The 21,110-nt window shown below is 36.3% G+C and overlaps 1 protein-coding gene across 4 annotated transcripts in view; it reads right to left on the reverse strand.

The window, feature by feature from the left end:
- Positions 1-21,110, reverse strand: part of LOC150106688 (methylcrotonoyl-CoA carboxylase beta chain, mitochondrial-like) — a 321,267-nt gene that overhangs the window by 282,752 nt on the left and 17,405 nt on the right. For all 4 annotated transcript variants that reach the window (XM_090392642.1, XM_090392638.1, XM_090392640.1 and 1 more), the window contains exon 3: positions 8,971-9,247. In XM_090392642.1, the coding sequence (XP_090248768.1) occupies positions 8,971-9,247 (277 nt within the window). The remainder of the gene's footprint in view (positions 1-8,970; positions 9,248-21,110) is intronic.

The following is a 21,110-nucleotide window of genomic DNA, read 5'->3' on the forward strand; positions in this document are numbered from 1 at the left end:
AGGGTGTAATAATAATAATAAATCTGTTGAATTACATGTTAAGATTAAAATTATGGAGTGCTTAAGGGTCAAAGCTGTATAAAGGGAGACCCTCCGTGCAGAAAAACAACCAGGGCTTTTGACCTAATGTCCAGTTCTTACCTTCTCATGGTACATCCTGTTGGGTATCTACCTGGATACTGAACAAATGAAATGGGCTGGCAATTTGGAATTTAGCTGACCAAATTGTATTCTTGCTGGCTTAACCCATAATGTAAAATGATGGTGCAACATAACAGAATTTCATTCTGGCTGGAGAGTCACCTGGTTAAATGGGGGGGGGGGGGCCTATTGTTTAACTCTCCAAGCAAAAAGGCTAGTCCTCATACCCCTACTAAAAGCACTTGATTCACCTCTACTTTATTCAACTTCCAGGGATGATCCCTTGTTCTGGTCCCTCTAGTCAAGTGCTGAAACATTTCCCCTGCATCTATCCTATAAAACCCTTTAAGCAACTTAAATGTTTCTAACATACTCCCTCTTTTTTTTTTTCCTATCAACAAATTTCTGCAATCCACACACCTTCAATCTCTCCTCATAGGAAACATTCCACAGGCTACTCACCATATTAGTCACTCACCTCTGAATCCTCTCCACTTCCTTCTCATCCCCAAGAAATCCATGGGACCAGACTTGAGCACAGTAATCCAGATGTGAGCACATAAAGTTTTATAAAGAGTAATTACTGGAATTCATGTAATATTGTCTTTCCCCCCCTTCCACCTTGTTTCCTGCACACATAAAACGTCCAACTTCCTCTTCCTCATCATGTCTGCCACCTCTCTTCCCCTTCCAGTCATGCTTCCAACATTCAGTGTTCCCACTCGCAACATCCTCTCCACCTCTCTGTACACACCTGTACACCTCGGGACTGGCACCTATTGAGGTGCCAGTCCCAAGCCCAGATAAATGACGAGGGTTCATGTCAGGAAGGGAATCCGGTCATAAAACTTCACTGCCAGCTCTAGCTATGATATGAGTCAAACAGAAAATGATATAAGGGCTGGGGTTCTTAAGGTACCCCTTAAGCAGCATGCAGCCACATTGCCCTATAGCTGCGAGAAGTGGACGAAGGCTACTGCATTAAGGGCGGGTGTGGTTAGAGAAGCGAGCCCAGCAGGTGGAGAGGATGTTGCGAGTGGGAACACTGAATGTTGGAAACATGACTGAAAGGGATAGAGAGGTAGCAGGCATGATGAGGAAGAGGAAGTTGGACATTTTATGTGTGCAGGAGACAAGGTGGAGGGGGGGGAGGCAAAGGAACTGGGAGATGGATATAAATTGTTCTACTCTGGAGTGAATAACGAGGGAAGAAATGGTGTAGGAATTGTGGCATGTGGCAGAATGAAGGGCGAAGAACTGGAAGTGGGTAGAAGGAACGACAGGATCATGCGAATGAAATTGGGTCTTGGAGAAGAGCAGGTGGTCGTATTATGTGTATATGCCCCGCAAGTTGGCTGTACAGCAGAGGAGAAAGATGAGTTCTGGAACGTGTTAGATGAAGAAATGAGGGAACTAGAAGAAAACGAGATGGTGATTGTCGGAAGAGATTTGAACAGACACATAGGGAGACAGAATAGAGACTGTGAAAGGTTGCATAGTGGCCACGGAGTGGGAATGATGAACCAGGAAGGAGAGAGGGTTGTGGACTTTGCAGTAGCGTTTGATCTGTCAACTGTGAACTCGTTTTTCTACAAGAGGGAAGAACATTTGATAACATTTATAGGAGTGGTAACAACAGTTCACAAATTGGCTACATTTTGACAACTAGAAGAAAACATCTTAAGGTTGTGACAAATTGTAAAGTAATTCCAACAGATCAAGTGGCACAGCAACACCGACTGCTGTGCGCAGACTTTAAAATAAGATCAAAGATAAGAATCTCTGGAAGCCATGGGATGAAGACAATTAAATGGTTTCGCTTAAAAGAAGAGAGTGTGAGGAATTGTTTTAGGGAGAGGGTGTTAGAAAGGATTTCGGATGGACTGGAAAGTGTACAAGATTGGTGGAAACATAATTCAAAAGTAATCCTGAGCTGTGCAATCGAGGTGCTTGGTGAGACATCTGGAAAGATTAGAGAGCAAGAGGAGGGTTGGTGGTGGAATAATAATGTACAAGTGGCAGTGACAGCTAAGAGGAAGGGAAAGCAGAAGTGGGATGAGTCAAGAGTGGAAGAGGACAGAGAGTGTACAGAGAGAGAAAGCAAGAAGCCAAGAGAGTTGTGGTACAGGTGAAGGCCATGGCATATCAAGATCTGTATGATCGATTAGAAACAAAGGAAGGACAGGGAAAAATTTACTAACTAGCGAAATGTAGAAATAAAGCAGCAAAGGACATCTTACATGCGAGTCAGATCAAAGACGCTGAAGGAAGAGTATTATGGAGGGATGTGGACATAAGAAACAGATGGAAAATATACTTTGAGGGACTTTTCAATGAGGAAAATGCAAGGACTCACAGAGAAGACGGGCAGCCTTCTGGGGGGATGGTGCAGAACATCAGTAGAGTGGAAGTGACAGAGGCCATGAAGAGGATGAGGAATGGAAAATCGGTGGGCATCGACAGGATTCCAGTGGAGGCATGGAAGACACTGGGGGGGGGAGGAAATTGACCTGTTGTGGGACCTGTTCATGAAAGTTTGCCAACAGGAAAATATACCCGAGGAATGGGGGGAGAGTACTCTTGTCCCCATCTACCAGGGTAAAGGGGATGCACAAGACTGTAAAAATTACAGAGGATTAAGTTGATGTCCCACACAATGAAAATCCTAGAAAGGGTTCTTGATGGAAGATTCAGGAAGGAGGTGGAGATTGCAAAGGAACAATCTGGCTTCATGGTAGATCAACAACAGATGCTATCTTTGGGAAAAGTTCCAAGAGAAACAAAGGGAGCTACATCTGGCATTTATTGATCTGGAGTAAGCATACGATACAGTGCCAAGGCAAGAAGTCTGGAGGTGTCTGAGGGAGAAGAAGGTTCCAGAAAAATATGTCAGGTTGGTGCGGGAGATGTACAGAAATGTGAAGACAAGTGTTCAGACCTGTCTGGGACAGACAGAAAGTTTTCAAGTAACAGTTGGCTTGCATCAAGAGTCAGCATTAAGTCCGTTTCTGTTTAACATTGTGATGGAGGTGGTGACGGAGGAGGTGAGAGAAGATGCGCCTTGGACAATGTTGTATGCAGATTCAAGAGAAGAAGCAGAAACTAAACTGGAAAGATGGAGAAAAGTACTGAAGAGAGAGAGGTATGAGACTAAGCAGAAGACAGAGTATATGTGTTGCACAGTGGGTGGCAGCCAGGAGACGGAGCTGGAAGGAAATGTCATCAGGAAGGTGAGGGACTTTAGATACTTAGGTTCAACAGTGAAAGAAGATGGAGGAGCTGAGAAGGAAGTGGGATGCAGGATACAAGCGGGTTGGAGGAACTGGAGGAAGATGGCTGGAGTGTTATGTGATAAGAGGGTGCCAATCAATCTGAAAGGCAAAATCTATAGGACAGTAGTGAGGCCAGCTATGATGTATGCTATAGAAACTGTGGCCCTGAGGAAAAATAACATCAGCAGGATGGAAGTAGCAGAGATGAGAATGCTTAGGTGGATGTGCAGTGTGACCAGAAAGGATCATCTGAGAAATGACTATGTAAGGGGGAACGGTGAAAGTTATGAACTTAGGAGCGAAGATACAGGAGGCAAGGTTGAGATGGTTTGGTCATGTGATGACGAGGAGGGAGGACGAATATGTGGGAAGAAGGGTCATGCAGATGGATGTGCAAGGAAGGAGGAAGCGTGGGCGGCCAAAGAAGAGATGGAGGGAGCTGGTAGAAGACTTGAGGATGAAGAACTTGGATGTGGTGACAGTCCAAGACAGGAGGATGTGGAGGAGACTCATCATCAACAGTAACCCCACTTAAGTGGGAGAAGCTGCAGAAGAAGAAGTCTTAGAGTCTCCCTTGTGCAAGGGAATTATTTTGCTCTCTTTCTACTCCCTTGGAACTACCAGAGCTGAGAACTTAAATTAAAGAGCCTAGTCAAAGGCATTGCCAGTTCCCTTGCCATTCTTGCAAAACCCTAGCTGATATCCCATATAATCCCACAGCTGTATTTACACTGAGATTCTGCAATATCTTAAGAACTTCTAATTCATCCACCTCTGTTCTCACATTAGTGTCAGTCACATAGGTTAAAACAGTAACCTCACTAGGATGATATATCCTTCCAAGTTGTCACTCCATAACTCAACTATTTTATCTGCTTCTGTCTCTTTGTGACCATTATCACTCATTAAGGTTAATCTTCCATAGTCATTCTTCTTCTTACTTGCCACATAATGAAAGAACTCTTTGGGATTTCGGCTAGATTCTTCTCATAATCTGATTTTGCTTTCCTTGCCATGATGGTTAACTTTCTTGAGCCTTGTACTGTTCATGAGTTTGCTGGTCACCTTTCTCTTTATATACCCTACACAACATGTTCTTCCTCTCCAGCTCATGCTTCATGATATTACTCATCCATCTAACTCCTACTCAATTAACTCTCCTTACCCTAAGCATATAATTTAATACTGCTTCCTCTAGATGACCCTTCCTTTAACTATATTTTTATTAAATTATAATATAATTTATATTATATTATAATTTTATTAAATTTGCTAAAACCTTCAGCTTAAAATGGCAATGCAAAAAAAAAAAAAAAAAAATCTGATGGAAAACAATTACTCTTTTTTTGTTGATTTGATGTTGAAAAGGGTTCAGAGGGTTGAGTAAGGAGTTTCTGATCTCTGAAATGTCGAATATGAAGGAAGGTTGTGAAGATGCAATTTACAGAGTCTAGTGGATAGGAGGATGAGGGGTGATATGATAGAAACCTACAAGTTAATAAGAGGTTGTTATGGGATCAATGTTGGAGAGGTTCTACAGAAAACAGTGGAAGATCTGGGGAGAACAACCAGAGGTGATTCCTGGAAATTGTATAAGGAGGGTGTGAGCAGGGGAGTGAGAATCAGGTTTTTTACATGCAGAGTTGTGAATGATTGGGATGCCTTGCCTGAGAGTGGTGTCTACAGAGAATTTGAGTGTTTAAGGCACAGTATAATGAACTGTGTGTGTATGAACAAAAGGACCTTCTAGATGAGTCTTTGATTCCATGGGGTCTTGGTATGATAATAATAATAACAATAATAAAGTCCCACTTGGTATGAAAATCAGCAATAACAAGACAAAGAAAATGAAAATTGGCAGAAACATTGAAAATACTGACTGTGGTGTGAATGGAGAATCTATAGCACAAGTAAAACATTTCAGCTACTTAGGCACGATTTTTAGTGAAGATGGTAAATTAAATATAAAAATAGAAACAGAATCAACAAAGCTGGTATGGTTGGAAGTCTTCTTCTTCTTCTTCCTAACATGGAATTTAGGCCATGTGGCCTGTTCCGGTCTCATGCCATCTCTTTCTTGGTCTTCCGATTCTTCTTTTTCCACTTATTTTGTATCTGTATAATATTTTTGGTAGTCTGCTGTTGTCCATTCGATTTAAATGTTCTAGCCATTTTTGTTTACACTGTCTTATGTAGTGATTAATTGGTTTTATTTTCAGAGATTGTAAGATTTCTTCATTTGTTTTGTGGTCCTACTTGGTATATCCAGCTGTTTTTCTGAGGAACTTCATTTCTGCTGTTTGAATTCGTTTTTCATCTTTCCTTTTCATGGTCCATGTTTTGCTTCCGTATAGTAGAGTTGGTTTTGACAAGACATTATATAGTCTGATTCTAGTGTGTTTTTGTGCCAGGGATGGCTTAAATATACTATTTATTATGCCATTTACTTTGACAAAGTTTGATATTTTAGTGTCTATGTCTTTTTCTTCTTCATATGATAGATCACATCCCAAGTATCTGAAAGTGTTTACTTGTTCTAGTATTTTATTATCTATCACTATTTTACTTCTTATTGGGTTTTCTCCTTTGAATGCCATTATTTTTGTTTTTTCTTTGGATATTGTCATATTATATTGCTTTGAGATATCATTTAGTGATTTTAATGATCTTTGTAAGTCATCTTCTGATGTAGTTAATACTATTTGATCATCTGCAAATAGTAGTGTATCTATCTTCATTTGCGGGGTCATTTGTATACCAAATGGGTTATGCTGTTTCCAGATTGTTATTATTTCATTTATATATATATTGAAAAGCAGAGGTGAGAGGGTACATCCTTGTCGTACCCCTCTTGATATATCTTTCCATTTTGAGGTGTGTTCTAATTTAACTGCTATTTTATTTCCTGTATATATTTCTTGAATAGATTGTAAAAGTTGGTTTGGTATGTTTAAATCGGTTAATATTTTAAACAATTTTTGTCTGCTAATTTTGTCAAAGGCTTTTTCATAATCAATAAACGCCACATGTGTTTCTTTTTGAAATTCTCTTCTCTTTTCTATTAATAATTTTAAAGTAAAAATTGGATCTATGCAGGATCGGCCTTTTCGGAAACCGTTTTGTTCTTCTAGTAATTTGTTGTCTACAATGCTGCTTAGTTTCTCTTTTAATATTCCTGCATATATTTTATATCTTTTATTGAGCAGGCTAATTCCCCTATAATTATTGCAATTGTCTTTATTTCCTTTTTTATACATTGGGATAATCAGTGCTTTTTTCCAAGAGTTAGGGGTTTTTCCAGACATCTGAAATTTTTTAATATGGTTTGGAAGTCTTTCATTAAATTTTTCACCTGCATTTTTGTATAGTTCTATATTTATATTGTCTTCTCCTGGAGTTTTCCTATTTTTCATCTTCTTTATTATATTTTTCAGTTCTAAGTCAACTGAATAAATTTATATGGAATTAGAGAGAAATTGGCAAAAACACTAAATTAGCTGTATACAATATAGTTCAAGCCAATTTTAACTTATGGATCTGACAGGTGGGTTAGAAATAAAATACTTGACCAAAGACTAGAGACTACAGATATGAGGGTCCTGAGAAAGATTAGGGGCATGAACAGATGGCATCAATGGCAATATCATATTAAAAATGAAGATATTAGGAAAGAACTTGATTGTTAGCATCCAGGAATGTATTAACAGTGCCAATCTGCTATGGTCACTTAAACAGAATGGAGAGGAAAGATTAGAACATGTGTTCTCTGCCAGCTTGGTAGGAAAAAGACCCAGAGGAAGACCAAAATATAGGTGGATTGATACGATAAAAAGTACCTTAGAAGAGAAATATAAGATCTGATAATGTTGGAGTCATGACAGGTAACAGATTGATTTGGAGGAAAATTGTAGATAGGAAGTTAGTGCTGATGTAAGTTTTTTGTATAGTATTATCATATACTGTACACCCCCGTGTCAGGAATTTGATGATGATGATAAAGTCCCACTTAGATTCTAACGTTTTTGAATTGGGAAAAAACATGTATCAGTTATTTACTGATATGGGTTCTTCCCACATCACCATCATTAGCCAATTTCTATAAACGTACATTTATGTAATGTACTGTATAATGATGGGCTGTGGAGTCGATACATAAAACCTTCAACTCTGATTCTAATTCCTTAATTTATAGTACGTTCCACTGCGACCCCTTTATTTATATATCAATGTAGGAAATAAATAATAAATATACTAATTATTTATATCCTATATCGATTGAAGGTACTCAACATACAAGGTATTTCATCACTGCCAATGTGAATCATCAGGCTACTTTTAGAACTCTAACCTATTAAAGTTTGGGCCTAAAGGCTATAGCTATGCCATTATGGCTTTTTTTTTTCTATTTATAAAAGAAATTACAAACATTCAGTAACCTTAAATTTTAAAGCAACAACAAAACTTAGAAAATTGAAACATTGGTCAACTGAGATTATATTTTTATCAAAAGGCTATAAATAATAAAGTAATAGGAATATAGGATATAAAACAAAGAAACTATAACAGAAAATAAGGAACATCTTTCTCTATCCGTCCCCTTCCTTGTCGAGATTAAAGTATTGTTCGGATATAAAATTTAATTGAATGGACATGAAACATTATATTAAATGAAATAAAAATTATATTATAGAAGATTGAAAAATTGATTCCTACAAAATTTTTAAAGAAACTTAGTATCTAGCTGCAGAATAGGGTTAAATCAAAACTAAAATCCAAAATTTACTAACATATTGTTCTTAGAAACAGAATTTTTTCTGTCAGATCCTCCCTCATGGAAGCCCTTAAATCTGATTTGACTATTTTCAGTCTTTCAACACTGACTTGGGTGGGTTGCATTGTTGTTACAGTTCTAGCTACATCACTAATACCTCTGGATAAACAAGGATGGCTTCTTCTATAGTCAGTTTCTCTGACTATATGGAGTTGAACTCCCTCCATGCATGACCTAACAGAGTAACTGGCAATAGGATTATTTACTAGTTGAAAGGCTCCTGCTGCATTTAGCATTGGAGTCAGTCCAGTGTAGCAGCTAGCCTACAGAGTCCCTACAGTACACTCAGAATGCCAGTGAAGCTGTTATCCACACCACATGTAAGAAGGGGGGGGAAAGATACCAGAATCCTTACTCTGAGAACTAAACATAGCAACCACCACTCTTCAGGTCTATAAAAAGCAAAGTGGAAGTGTTTCACTGGGTGATGAAATTTATGAAATTCCAACTAGTAGTCTAGTTGGCATTTCTTCTAAATAGGGAAAGGAATATTCTTCAGAACTCCATTCATGAACATGCCACAATATGGGAAGGGCAGGAATAGCTTGGCTGGGAAAAGCTATATGTGGTCCATCAAAGACCATATTTCAGGAAGTATTTATTTAGGGGGGGGAGAGAACCTACGTTGTTGCAGATATTCAAAATTATATATACACAATTAAGTTGCAGTGAATAAATTAAAATGACAAAATAAAAATATCACCAACTCATAGATATATTTCTTACCTATAACCCCACCAGCTGCAGGAATGGTCCCATAATCTGAAGTAAAGCCAGCAAGTGGACCAATTTCTAATATAGGAGAACCTTTGTCAAACAGCAGCTTTAATCTTTCTCTTGCAAGCAATTTTTTTCTTATGACTGTGTGCCTATGAACAGCCTTTTCTCCACCACCTGCTTTAATGATATCTAACATAGCATTCAATGCAGCTTCCACTGTTTTTGATTTTTTCACACTTGCTTGAAAGTCAGAAAAATGAGTATCGATATTACCATCCAGGACCTAAATAAAATAAAAGATAAATATCACTTATTTTCCTTTGCTCTCACTTTTTACACACATCTCCCCTACACACAAAAAATAATCTTCATGATACAATTACAGTCTTTCCATATGCAATAATTTTTCGATAATTTTTCAAAGCTAGTATAATCACGGTTGTTATTTCAGATCATGTTATTGTTGAATAAAACATAAGCAAGCACTTAAACTTTGAATTATTTTTTTTTTATATTTATAAAAATAAATAATTTTTGGATAGATATCCTATAATGATGTAAATAAGCAAACGAACAGAATGAATAAGTGAATAAAAAATATAAAAAAATACCAGTAATGTATCTATGAAGAGAACAACATATTAACCAAAATGCTATAAATAGATAATAAAATATTTATTATGTTATAGTCACTGATATTATTACAGCCTTCTTGAATTGCAAGCAATTTTAAATAGATGATGTAGACAAACATCTATCGAACTAGAGAGAGAGAGAAAGAAAAAAATGAAAACTGGTCTTGGAAATATAAACACCAGAATAGAAAATAAATACCAGAAACACAAAAAATGTTTAGGAAAATCTGGAGAAAAGAGTAAAGCTAATAATAAATGTTAAGTGCATGCTGGATTTCTATTCAGGATATGGTCATTACTAATACAATGTTTTAACATAAAGTGTGTGCAAAATTCACATTGAGAAAAAAAACAAGAAATAAGAAAATCCTTACAAATGCATTACAGTTGACAGAGATGTTTTCATACTTGTTCAGGATACAAGGTATAAAAGAAATAATACAGGAAGTAATTACTATTTAGTTTTAAGCAGAATGAAACTGAATGCAATATTGAAAAAAGAAAACTATGTTAAAATTTTAAAAGGAATCAAAGTTGAGCAACTTCCTGAGGTTAACAGTACACTCAATATACAATTATTATTCAAGAAAAAATGACAGCTTAAAAATTAAAAGTGGTATAGTTGAAGGCATTGAATGATTCAGCCAGAAAGATATGTGGCAGAGCTGTTTCAAAGGATAGAAAAATCCAAACTGCATGATTGACTCAAGAAGAAGAAAGCATATATCAAAAGTTCCTAGCAAGTAAATCAGCAGATTTCCTGAGAGACTACAGAGAAAAAACATAAGAAATCTAACCACCTACTGTCACTTCAGTAAGAATATAGAAGATAAATACCAAGAAGGTAGTAAAATGTTTCAGATAGTTATTGATGAAAATGATGTCACCTTTTCATCACTGATGAAAAAGGTGACAAAATACTGAGGACAAAGATATCCTGGATGCGTAGGATAATTACTCTGAAAGAGAGTTAAATGGCACTTCCAGTAACATAGAAGTGGTAGAAACTATCAAGAAAAATGCAATACCCAGTATATATCAATACTTTGAAAAACCATCAAAAACTAAAATGTGAAAAGGGATCTGGAGAAGATAATATTTTGCCAGAAATGCTCACATATGGAAGTTGTATAAGTTTTACAAGCACCTACACTGCATAATTCAGAAGGCCTGTCAAAGAATCGAGTTCCAGCTGATTGAAGTAAAGCTTCCATAGTACCCATCTATTAAAAAAAAATGAAATAAAACTAAATTTCAGAACTACAAAGAAATTTCCCAAGTCAGATTTGACATGAAAGATTTTGGGATTTGACATTCTGTTAAACAACCATATCAATGCCTTTGACATTGTCTAACAAAACTATATTGCTAGAAGGTAAAAATCTGTTCCACTACTAAGAGGATGTATCAAGACTGAGGTACCAATTCAATTTATCCTGAGTTGTGGTTAAGGTGTTAGAAAGATTGGTAAGAATGGGGGTTGAAACAGTAAGAATCTCTATAACAAGGGGTTTGGCAACCTTTTTTTGAGAGCCATTTTTAATCTAATTAAAAAAAAAAAATCAGAAGAGTTGTACATCAGATTAAGCTGGGAGGGAAGGGGAGGATTTTTAAAAATGGAATAGAATGGGAAGGTGTTTTTTGAATATGAATGAATATATTTTTTTGAAATATTATTTATTAATACTAAAAAAACATAACAAACACTCAGTTAGGTACAAATTATTATTATTATTATTATTCGTGACACCCTCAAGGAGTTCGAAGACTCATTGCGGGAGGACACCTGCGATGAGTCTTCGAACTTCAAATTAATGCGACTTTTTTCTGCTAAACTTCTCGAGCAACATCAAATGAGTATACTTGATGTTGAGGAAGATGAAGATGTTTAAATTTCATTTTTAAAAATGCTGAGAGAATCACCTTCTTTGGATGGTTTCTTGATTTATTTTTAATATAGCTCATGGTTGAAAATATTTGCTTGCAGAAATATGTCAAACCGAAAACTGAGAGAAGTTCAAATGCAAATATTTTCATATTTACATACATATCTTATAAACAACAATAAAGACTAACAAAGGTGACAACCACTATATAGTTCTGTAACTACATAGTAGTTGTCATTATCTTTGTTAAGCGTTACAGTTTGTTTACCAGTTTGTGTGTTTCGACCTGAAGAAATCCTCTGTAAATTAGGATGAAGCAATGTGTTTTTAATTAAAATAACTGTTACCATCTTATTCCATTTTTCTGGGCTCATAAACTCTTATAAAAATATATATACAGGATGAATGTAATTAAAGTTCACATTTCAAAGGCTGTAACCAGGTAGCTACTTAGCAGAACGATTTAATATTTAACATGATGATGTGTGCATCAATGGAATTTTATTTTGTGCAAAAACCAATGTTAGTTCTAAAAGTTAGTTCTATTACAGCTTTATGTATCACTAGGGTGATACATAAAGCTGTAATATCCTATTGGATAATTCAAAACGTCACAAAACGTAGGGTACACATGGTGTTGTTATTTCTAATTTTATATTTTATATATATTTCCTTCTTTATGTATATTATTATTCTCTCTATATACTTATGAGGTGATTTATTATATAAATCTCTTTTACTAACAATTATTTTTATTTTGACTCCGAGTGTCCCTATATGTTATTATATTTGCACAAAGAGTTCACTCCAATTGGTGCAATGACTTTAACTCACTCTTTCAGAATCCAACTAATCATTGACTCAATACCAAGTACAAAATAAACACATTTAATAAAACTAAAACAATATATATACATTTCTAGTAATAATACATAACTATAACTACAGATTATATGGATCCAAGGCCTTATTAAAAAACATAAACTTACTCTTAAGACTAAACACTTTTTCTTTCACAATCACAAAAAAAATGTTCATAGTCTTTTTCTCTTTCTGTTAAGGCTCTTTTCCAGAAGTTACAAGGTTCTGTACTTCATTATCAGGATCCTTTTCATCAATCAATATAACACACATAAAGTCTTCTTGACTATATCCTGTTTTCCTTTTAGTAGTAATACTCATCAGATCAGGCACCTTTAATACCTAAAAATCTTCTTAATTCAATATATTTTCTAAACTTTCACTTTCAGGCATTCTTAATACTTATAAAACTTCCTTATCAATATTTTCTCTAAGAAAAACATTCACTTTAGAATGTAAGCAACAAGTTCTCCTTTCATTCACAATACTGAATTGACAGTCTTAACTTATTCCACCTTAAAAACTTACAGTTTCAAGATTTCCTTTTATTCATTACTTATTTCTCCTTGAAACCTAATATTTCCACTATTCCCTTTTTGGAATACACTATAAAATATCTTCCGACTGCCACACACAAAAAAATATCAAGTTCCTTCTAACTTGAATATTTACCGGCCAATTTATAAAAACTTACAGTTTCAAGATTTCCTTTTTATTCTTTACTTATTCCTGCTTGAAACCTATTATTTTCACTATTCCCTTTTCGGAATACATTATGAAATTTCCTTCTGACTGCCGCACAAAAAAATCAAGTTCCTCCCAACTTGAATATATCTCGGCCAGTGTTCTAAAAACTTTTCGAACGCTCTCTTGTTTACAACTGTAACTTGGATACGCAACGCTTTCCTTGTCAGCTGTCAATCACACATCAAGTTCTCTCCGGGAGCATGCGCACTTCACAAAAGTCAAAAACTACGCACTGCAATAAAATGGCTGACTCGCTGTATCCATCAGCGCTAAAAGAAAGTCTTTCACAAACACAAAATTCAACATTTTAAAATACAACAAACTTTCTTATAAGTAACACAAATAATCAGTTTAGTAAGTACTTCAATATTTTTACTTCTTTACATGTTACTTCTAATATAACATTTTCATAACGAGCACATCACAAGTGCAGACACTGCGTGTGTGAAAACAAAACTAACAAGCATAATTAATACGTAAAAATATTCAGAATTTTTAATATGATTATTTTTACAGTGTGTTGTGTGGTTGCACAACAACAACAACAACATGTTCGTTATGCTATCCTCTGTTGTTGGCAATGTGCTGAAATCGCAAAATTGCATGCTCAACCACAGAATGTAGAATTTCACTCGAAATATTATGGATATGGCATATAATGCTGGTCTTGAGATCCACTTTGTCCATGACAATGTCTTTGAGATGTTCCCACAGCCAAAAGTTGCAGTTCAGATCTAGCAAGTGTGCTGGCCACATTGTACGAAAATAGTGGTTGATGATTCTGTCCTTGGTAAAATGTATCTGAAGCAACCGCTTGACAGGGGTGGCGATGTGAGGAGAAGCACCATTCTGCATAAAAACTGTTAAATCCAGGCACTGATGGTTGAAGTGTTGAAATCACCTGATTAGCTAAGAGAGATGCATATCACTGCCATTAACAATGCAGATAATGAGACCAGTAAGATCGAGCTCCCTGCAAAAGAAAATTCCGATAATGAATTCTGTTGTAAAACTGCACCAAATGGTGACCTTCAGAGAACGAAGCGGAATCTGTTGCGCAACATGTGGGTTTGCAGTTGTCTAAATTTGGCAGTTGTGCATATTCACAGCACTGTCCAGATGGAAGTGAGCTTTGTCAGTCCAGAAAATGTTTCTCGTGCACCCCAGTCATGATTAAGCAATTGCTGAATGTGGGAAATCTTGTAAGGATAAAGCACAGAATTTGCCTTACGACCTTGTGAACTATGCTTGCTTATGGGTTTGTCTAAAGACTTTCTTCACTGTCTGCCATTTGATGGGCTTCCATCCTCTGCCAGGTTTGACACCTAAGGAACCTGTCTCTTCAAATTTCTGGATCATTTTGTGTAAACCATTTGCAGTCATAGAACCTGTTTTTAATCCCTTTAATGTTCTGAACTTTTGCAATGCTGTGAAAGCACAGCTGTAATTTTGGTAAAACAACTTCGCGAGAAGCGTGCAATCCTTCGATAATAGTGACATTGTGCTTTGACATGTTGTCTGCTCACAGGCAATGGACTGATGCATTCCACAACTACCTGCTTTCATAGAACATTCTTTTGAAGCATACATCATTGGGGACATTTGAATTTGCATAAATGGTACGGTCACAGCATTTCACTGCATACCAGGAGTATCATGGCACTGCAATATAATTTACATATATTGCAGTGCCATGCATCACCCTAGTGACAACTTTTAGAATTAACATTGTGCAAATGAAAATTCAATTGCCACATACATTATCATGTTAAATAATAAATTGTTCTGCTGAGTAGTTACTCATTTGCAGCCTTTCAAAATGTGAACATCCAATGCATTTGTGCAATCACAGAGAATACTGTTTTATCCAATTCTGCATGCTAGCCCTTACCAATCTCTCCATCACATAACCATGTAAAAATAATCATAATTAAAATTCTGAATATTTTTACGTATTGTTTATGTTAGTATGTTTATTAGTTTTGTTTTCATAACATGCATTGTCGGCACTTGCGATGCGCCCGTTATGGAAATTGTTTTGTTAAAAGTGATATGTAAAGCAGTTAAAAATTTAATGTACTTTCCAGATTTGATATTTGTATTACTTAAAATAATTTTTATTGTAATTTAAAATTATCAAAGGTTGTGTTTTATGAAGACATTCTCTTGTCGCTAACGGAGACAACATGTCAGCCATTATTTATATCTAACTTTCTCGCTTGCCACTTTCGTGGAGTGCGCATGCTCGCCGAGAAGTTTGAAGAGTGATTGATAGTTGACAAGAAAGCATTTGGTATCTGAGTAACGCCTGTAAACAAGAGAGCGTTCGGAAGGATTTTAGAACACAGGCCGGCAGATATTTAGGTTTGGAAGGAACTTAAGTTTTTTAAGTGGCAGTCGGAAGAAAATTAACAGTATATTCCGAAAAAAGAATCATGGAACTATTAAGCTTCAAAGTGGAATAAGTATTGATGAATAAAAGGGAAATATTGCTATATGCATTTTAAACGGAATATTTGGAGAAAACACTAATTGAAAGATTAATAGTAGATTCCGAAAAGGGAATCGTAGAACTGCAAGTTTTTTTTATTGGAAGAGTTAAGACTGTCAATAAGCATTTAGTGAATAAAATAAGAATTTTCTATTTACGTTCTAAAGGAATGTTCGAGAAAACTCTGATTAGGAAGTGTCATCTGTATTAAGGACGCCAGATCTGACTATTATTTCTACTGAAGAAAAGAGAAAGAATTAAGTCAGGAAGAATTAATGTGTGTTACATAAGTGATGAGAAAGGATCCTGTAAAAATGGAGAATAGAGTCATATATCTATTGAAAAGGGCCTTGACAGAGAAAGAAACTGGCTATGAACATTTTGTGATTGTGCAAACAAAGTGTTTAGTCTAGTCTTAAGTGTAAGTTTATTTTTAAAAGGCCTTGGATCCAATTAATTTGTAGTTAGTTATGTAATATTTGTTTGAAGTGTATATATATATATTGTTTTTGTTATATTAAATGTGTTTATTTTGTATTTTGGTCTTGAGTCAGTGATTATTTGGATTCTGAAAGAAAGAGTTAAGATCATTGCACCAATTGGAGTGAACCCTTGTGCATATAATAACATATAGGTGCACTTGATCCTAGCACTAAACCTTCTGGCACACCACTAGTCACCAGCGTTCACCTGGATTCTACTCCTTTGTATACAACTTTCTGATGTCTGTCCAGCAGTCCCCCCCCCCCTTAACATTTGTTCTAATTTGCATAACAGAGTTCCATGTGGTATTTGGTCAAATACATTTGCAAAATCAGGCAGAATCATTGTGTAGCCATTTCCTTTATCAAACTCAGCTGCCACTCTATTATAAAAAGTCAGTAAACTACTAAGGCATGACTGCCCTTTCACAAAATCATGTCCCTAATAGAGTATCATTCTTATCCGCCCATTCTTGAATTCTCTTTTTTACCAATTTTTCTAGTACTTTTGCCACCACTCCTGAGATACTGATTAGTCTGTAATTTGCTACTGAAGTGTTAGAACCTTCCTTATGCAAGGGAATTATTTTGTCCGCTTTTCACTCCCTTGGACCAGAGCTAAGACTTAAATTAAAGAGGCTAGTCAGAGGCATTGCCAGTTCCCTTTCACGTTCCCGCAAAACGGGAGCTGATATCCCATCTAATCCCACAGCTGTATTTACAGTGAGATTCTGCAATATGATAAGAACCTCCAATTCATCTGCCTCTGTTACTACATAAGTCTCTGTCATATATGTCATGGCATTAATAACTTGTATGATATACCTTTGCAAAGTGGTTACTCGTAACTCAACTATTTTATCTGCTTCTGTCACATCCTGAATATCAGCACTCATTAAGGTTATTCTTCCATAGTCATTCTTCCTCTTACTTGCCACATAACAAAAGAACTCTTTGGTATCTCCTTTAGACTGCTCGGCTAGTCATACTAGTCACTTTTCTTGCCTGACCTTTGTAATCTCCATGAGTTTGCTGGTCACCTTTCTCTTTATATACCCTCCACAGCATTTTCTTCTTCTGCAACTTGTGATTAATGATACTAGTTATCCATCTAACTCCTACCTGATTATTCCTTCTTACTTTAAGTATACAATTTAAGATAGCTTCCTTCAGATGACCACTGACTATCTCCCATGCACTATTAACATCCTTAGGTCCTTGCATGTTTTATGCCATGGCATAGCTTCGAGCTTCCTCCTAAGCTTGTCATAATCAACTGCCTTGTAGTTCCACATATACCCTTCTTGGTAGAATATTCCTCATGTTTTACAGTCTTCAAAGTCAAGCCTGCATAGTCACTTTCCCCACTTGGAGGCAACATAGCCACCTTAGTTACAGACAGCTTTTCAGATCCTATGACCAGGTTCAAACCTAGAATCCCCTCCATCACTTGCTGCCTGAAATAATTCTCTCTCAGTAGGTGTATAAATTCAATTTCATTCTTGCGTGATCTCTCTCTCCCTTCTAATTCTATACCTCCATAGTTGAAGTTCCCCCATAATAATCACTTGATCTGCATTCGTTGTACTAATTTGCTGATGCATGTCTTTCAGATCATCCCTGGAACCACCTGGCCTATAGCAGCAACCAACCATATACTTTGTCTTATTGACCTTGATTTCACATCAGACTGCTTCAAATGAACAGCCACTCTCCTGCCTATCTCCTATTCTTTTTTTGGCTGCAATTCATCTGTTATCATCAGCAGGTACCTCTCCCTCATCCTATCTTCCCAGAAAATACTGAACCCTTCTCATTCTATCCCTGTAACTACATCATCTGCTGTTAGCCAAGTCTCACTAATAGCTATAACTTTTGGCAAGGTTGCAATAACCAATGCCAAAAACTCCTCACTCTTGTTCCTAATACTTCTGGCATTAATATATAGAAATTGCAGCATCCCTTTAAGCCTCCAACCACCTTTGTTTCTGAAATGACTACCTTAATGTTTTTGTTTAAGAAACTAAATTCCACACTTGTTGGTCATTCTGACACTCACAAGTGCCTTCACATACATTCACTTTAATTGCGTAAATTTTCCTGAATTTGCACTTCAGCATACTCGGTGAACAAAGCTCTCTAGGTACCTAACACCAAAACTATTTAGATGTCCATCAGCATTATACAACTCTATCTTTCATCAAACAGGGGTCACAGGTCCACAAACTCTACATCATTCCTTCTGCACAATCTGCATATTGATTTGTTTGCTATCACCATCATCTTCTTAAATTCATCATAGAATGGCAGGAGATTTACAATCTTCACCTTCTCGATCTTCACTTCTGCTTTGTTCAACAATTCCTCCACATCCTCCCTCATAAAATACTTCTCACCTCTCAAATCATTAGTGCCAACCAAGACAGTTATTTTGCCTCACCTTTTTACATCCAGATGGCATGACTAATATCATTAATTTTTGTACCAGGGAAGCAACCATAGGATGTGTTTGTCTTTCACCATCAGCAATAAAACCATCATCGACTGAAAAGAATGCTGCCCATATAAAGAAACATTTGAAAGGATCTACCTCTTTAAAATCAACAATAATGACTTTTAAAAAAATGAAAGCATTCTGGTGCTATTTACGACTGAAAAATTGTTAACTATGTATGGAGTGAAGATTACATCCAAAATTATGTTCCCATAAGCTTAATGATGATTCAAATAAAGGCAAGTATAAATAGCCTTTTCGAAGACAAAATCAAAATATCCAGATGGTTCTCAATCCTTTATGAAATAAAGGTAATGGTTGGTTCCCTGTTCAATCATCTCTTGATAATTTCATAAGGAAGGTCAAACAGCCAAATTAAACTCTTCCCCCACCCCAACCATTTTTTTTCATTCTCTCAGATACAAATGCCATTACTAGTATCCTGAATACTACTATATGCTAACAACATTATATTTAAATCTAATTTGTGCATGCATCCTGTGAATGAAACTAAGAGAAATGACCTTTAAAGTATGTTAATGTACTACTGTATACATGCATTATAAACATGTAAGAAATATTATTATTAGGCAACTCCAAGGAGTTCTTAGACTCATCAAGGGAGGCCCTAACATCATGTCAAGAACAACTATTCAACATTCACACAGTATCTATCATACTTTTACTTGCAACATATCAAAAAAACTGTTTGGGATTCTCTTTAGCCCGCATGGCTAATTTTCTTTCATAATCCGCTTTTGTTTTTCTTACCACGCTCGTTACCCTTTTGGCCTGCACTTTATACCGTTCATGTGCCTGCAGTCACCTTTCTCCTTAAATTCCCTCCACAGCTCAGTCAGCCATTGCCTCCTGCAAACACTCCTTAACCACCTCCCATGCACTATCAACATCCAGCCCTTGCAGTTATACATGCCATGGCACTGATCCAAGCAATCTCCTAAGCTTGTCATACTTACCAGCCTGGTAAATCCATATATACCCTGTCTTATTTGAAAATTTCATACACTTAGCCACCTCCCAGGTCAAGACCTTATGATCACTCTCACCAATTGTGGCAACATGGTCATGTTCGTTGAAGTCAAATTCTCAGATGTAATTACTAGATCGAGCACTCTCGAACCCCTAGTTTTTATTCCATTACATGCTTTCTCAGGTAGTTATCCCTTAGTATCTGTATAAAATCCATTTCCTTCCTCCCATGTGTCCTCTCCTCCTTCCAATCAATGTTATCATAGTTGAAATCCCCCACAATAATTACCTGTTCTCCACTCATTGAGTCTATTTGCCTGTGCATACTATCTCCATCATCTACTCCATCACCCAACTGCATATTTTATTCTACTGGCCACAATCTCACACCAGATAGCTTCAAATGTGCTATTTTCACTATCCTGCAGTTCAACTTCTATTTTCTTTGGCTGCAGTTCATCAGCTATCATCAATAACACTCCCCCCCCCCAACATTCTTTTCTTTCTGTCATTCCTGAACACACTATACTCTTTGCATTCTATCTCACTAACTATAACCTGTGGCAAGGAAGAGCCAACCAAGGCCAAAAATTCCTCCTCGTTTTTAATACTCCTGGCATTAGTGTGCATAAAGTGCAAAAGTCGCTTAGTCCCATCCTGCCATGTGCACGCCATCTATCGTATCTTATCAAAATACTAATTAAATAATGCTGAAAACACACAAAAATCACACAGACACACAAGTTACCAAAAGTAATTTTGGTAACTTGTGTGTCTGTGAACCTAGGACACCCCTTCCCCAGGCATATGGTTGCGAAGCGCAAAGCTACTCGGCTAACCGCATGGACCATGCGATCTCACTCATTGAAACTAACTCTTCATTTTTTTGATTCAAGCAATATTGCAAATTTTTACTCAAAATAACACTTATCTTTTCAGGAACTCTCTATAAACACTACACACCATGTAGCCCTCTAGTGGCCTACAATAGGATGTGATTAATGGGTAGTAGAGGCTAAATCCAACTTGCATAAAATTTATGTTACATAAAGTTGCAGAACATAATTCTCAGATAAGTTGAGAACTGCATGCGATAGCACTTTCAACGAACATGGCATTAAGCTTCATGAGAGATTGTTGCTTTTTCATGCAAGTGGAACAGAAAATCATTATTATGAGGTTAAAAAAAGTCACCAGTATGAGAGAATTTAGAACAGGGAAGAAAAGTGTTTCATATCCTTCTCATAATTATCAAGCCTAAAAAAGTTCTCTTGTCAGCCCACAACAGCAAGCTCGATTTTATGAAAAATTTCATTTAGACTTTAAATGAGAGTGGCGACAGTTCTCAGCATTCAAAGGATAAGAATTTATATTTGTTCACAAATGTATACAATTATTAAGGCTGATATTTAAATCGTAGGGATGTGGGGAAGAATCATAGAATGCTTTCAAAGTAAAACCCTGAAGTTACGCGGTAGGTGGGACTAACAAAAAGCACGTAAGTCGAATTCGCGTAACTCGGAGTATAATTTTGCATGTAATTTATATATACAAACATAC

Source organism: Typopeltis vanoorti, chromosome 5 (assembly GCF_054136105.1).
Source record: "Typopeltis vanoorti isolate ZY-2024b chromosome 5, IOZ_Tvanoo_1.0, whole genome shotgun sequence".
NCBI classification, from domain to species: domain Eukaryota; kingdom Metazoa; phylum Arthropoda; class Arachnida; order Uropygi; family Thelyphonidae; genus Typopeltis; species Typopeltis vanoorti.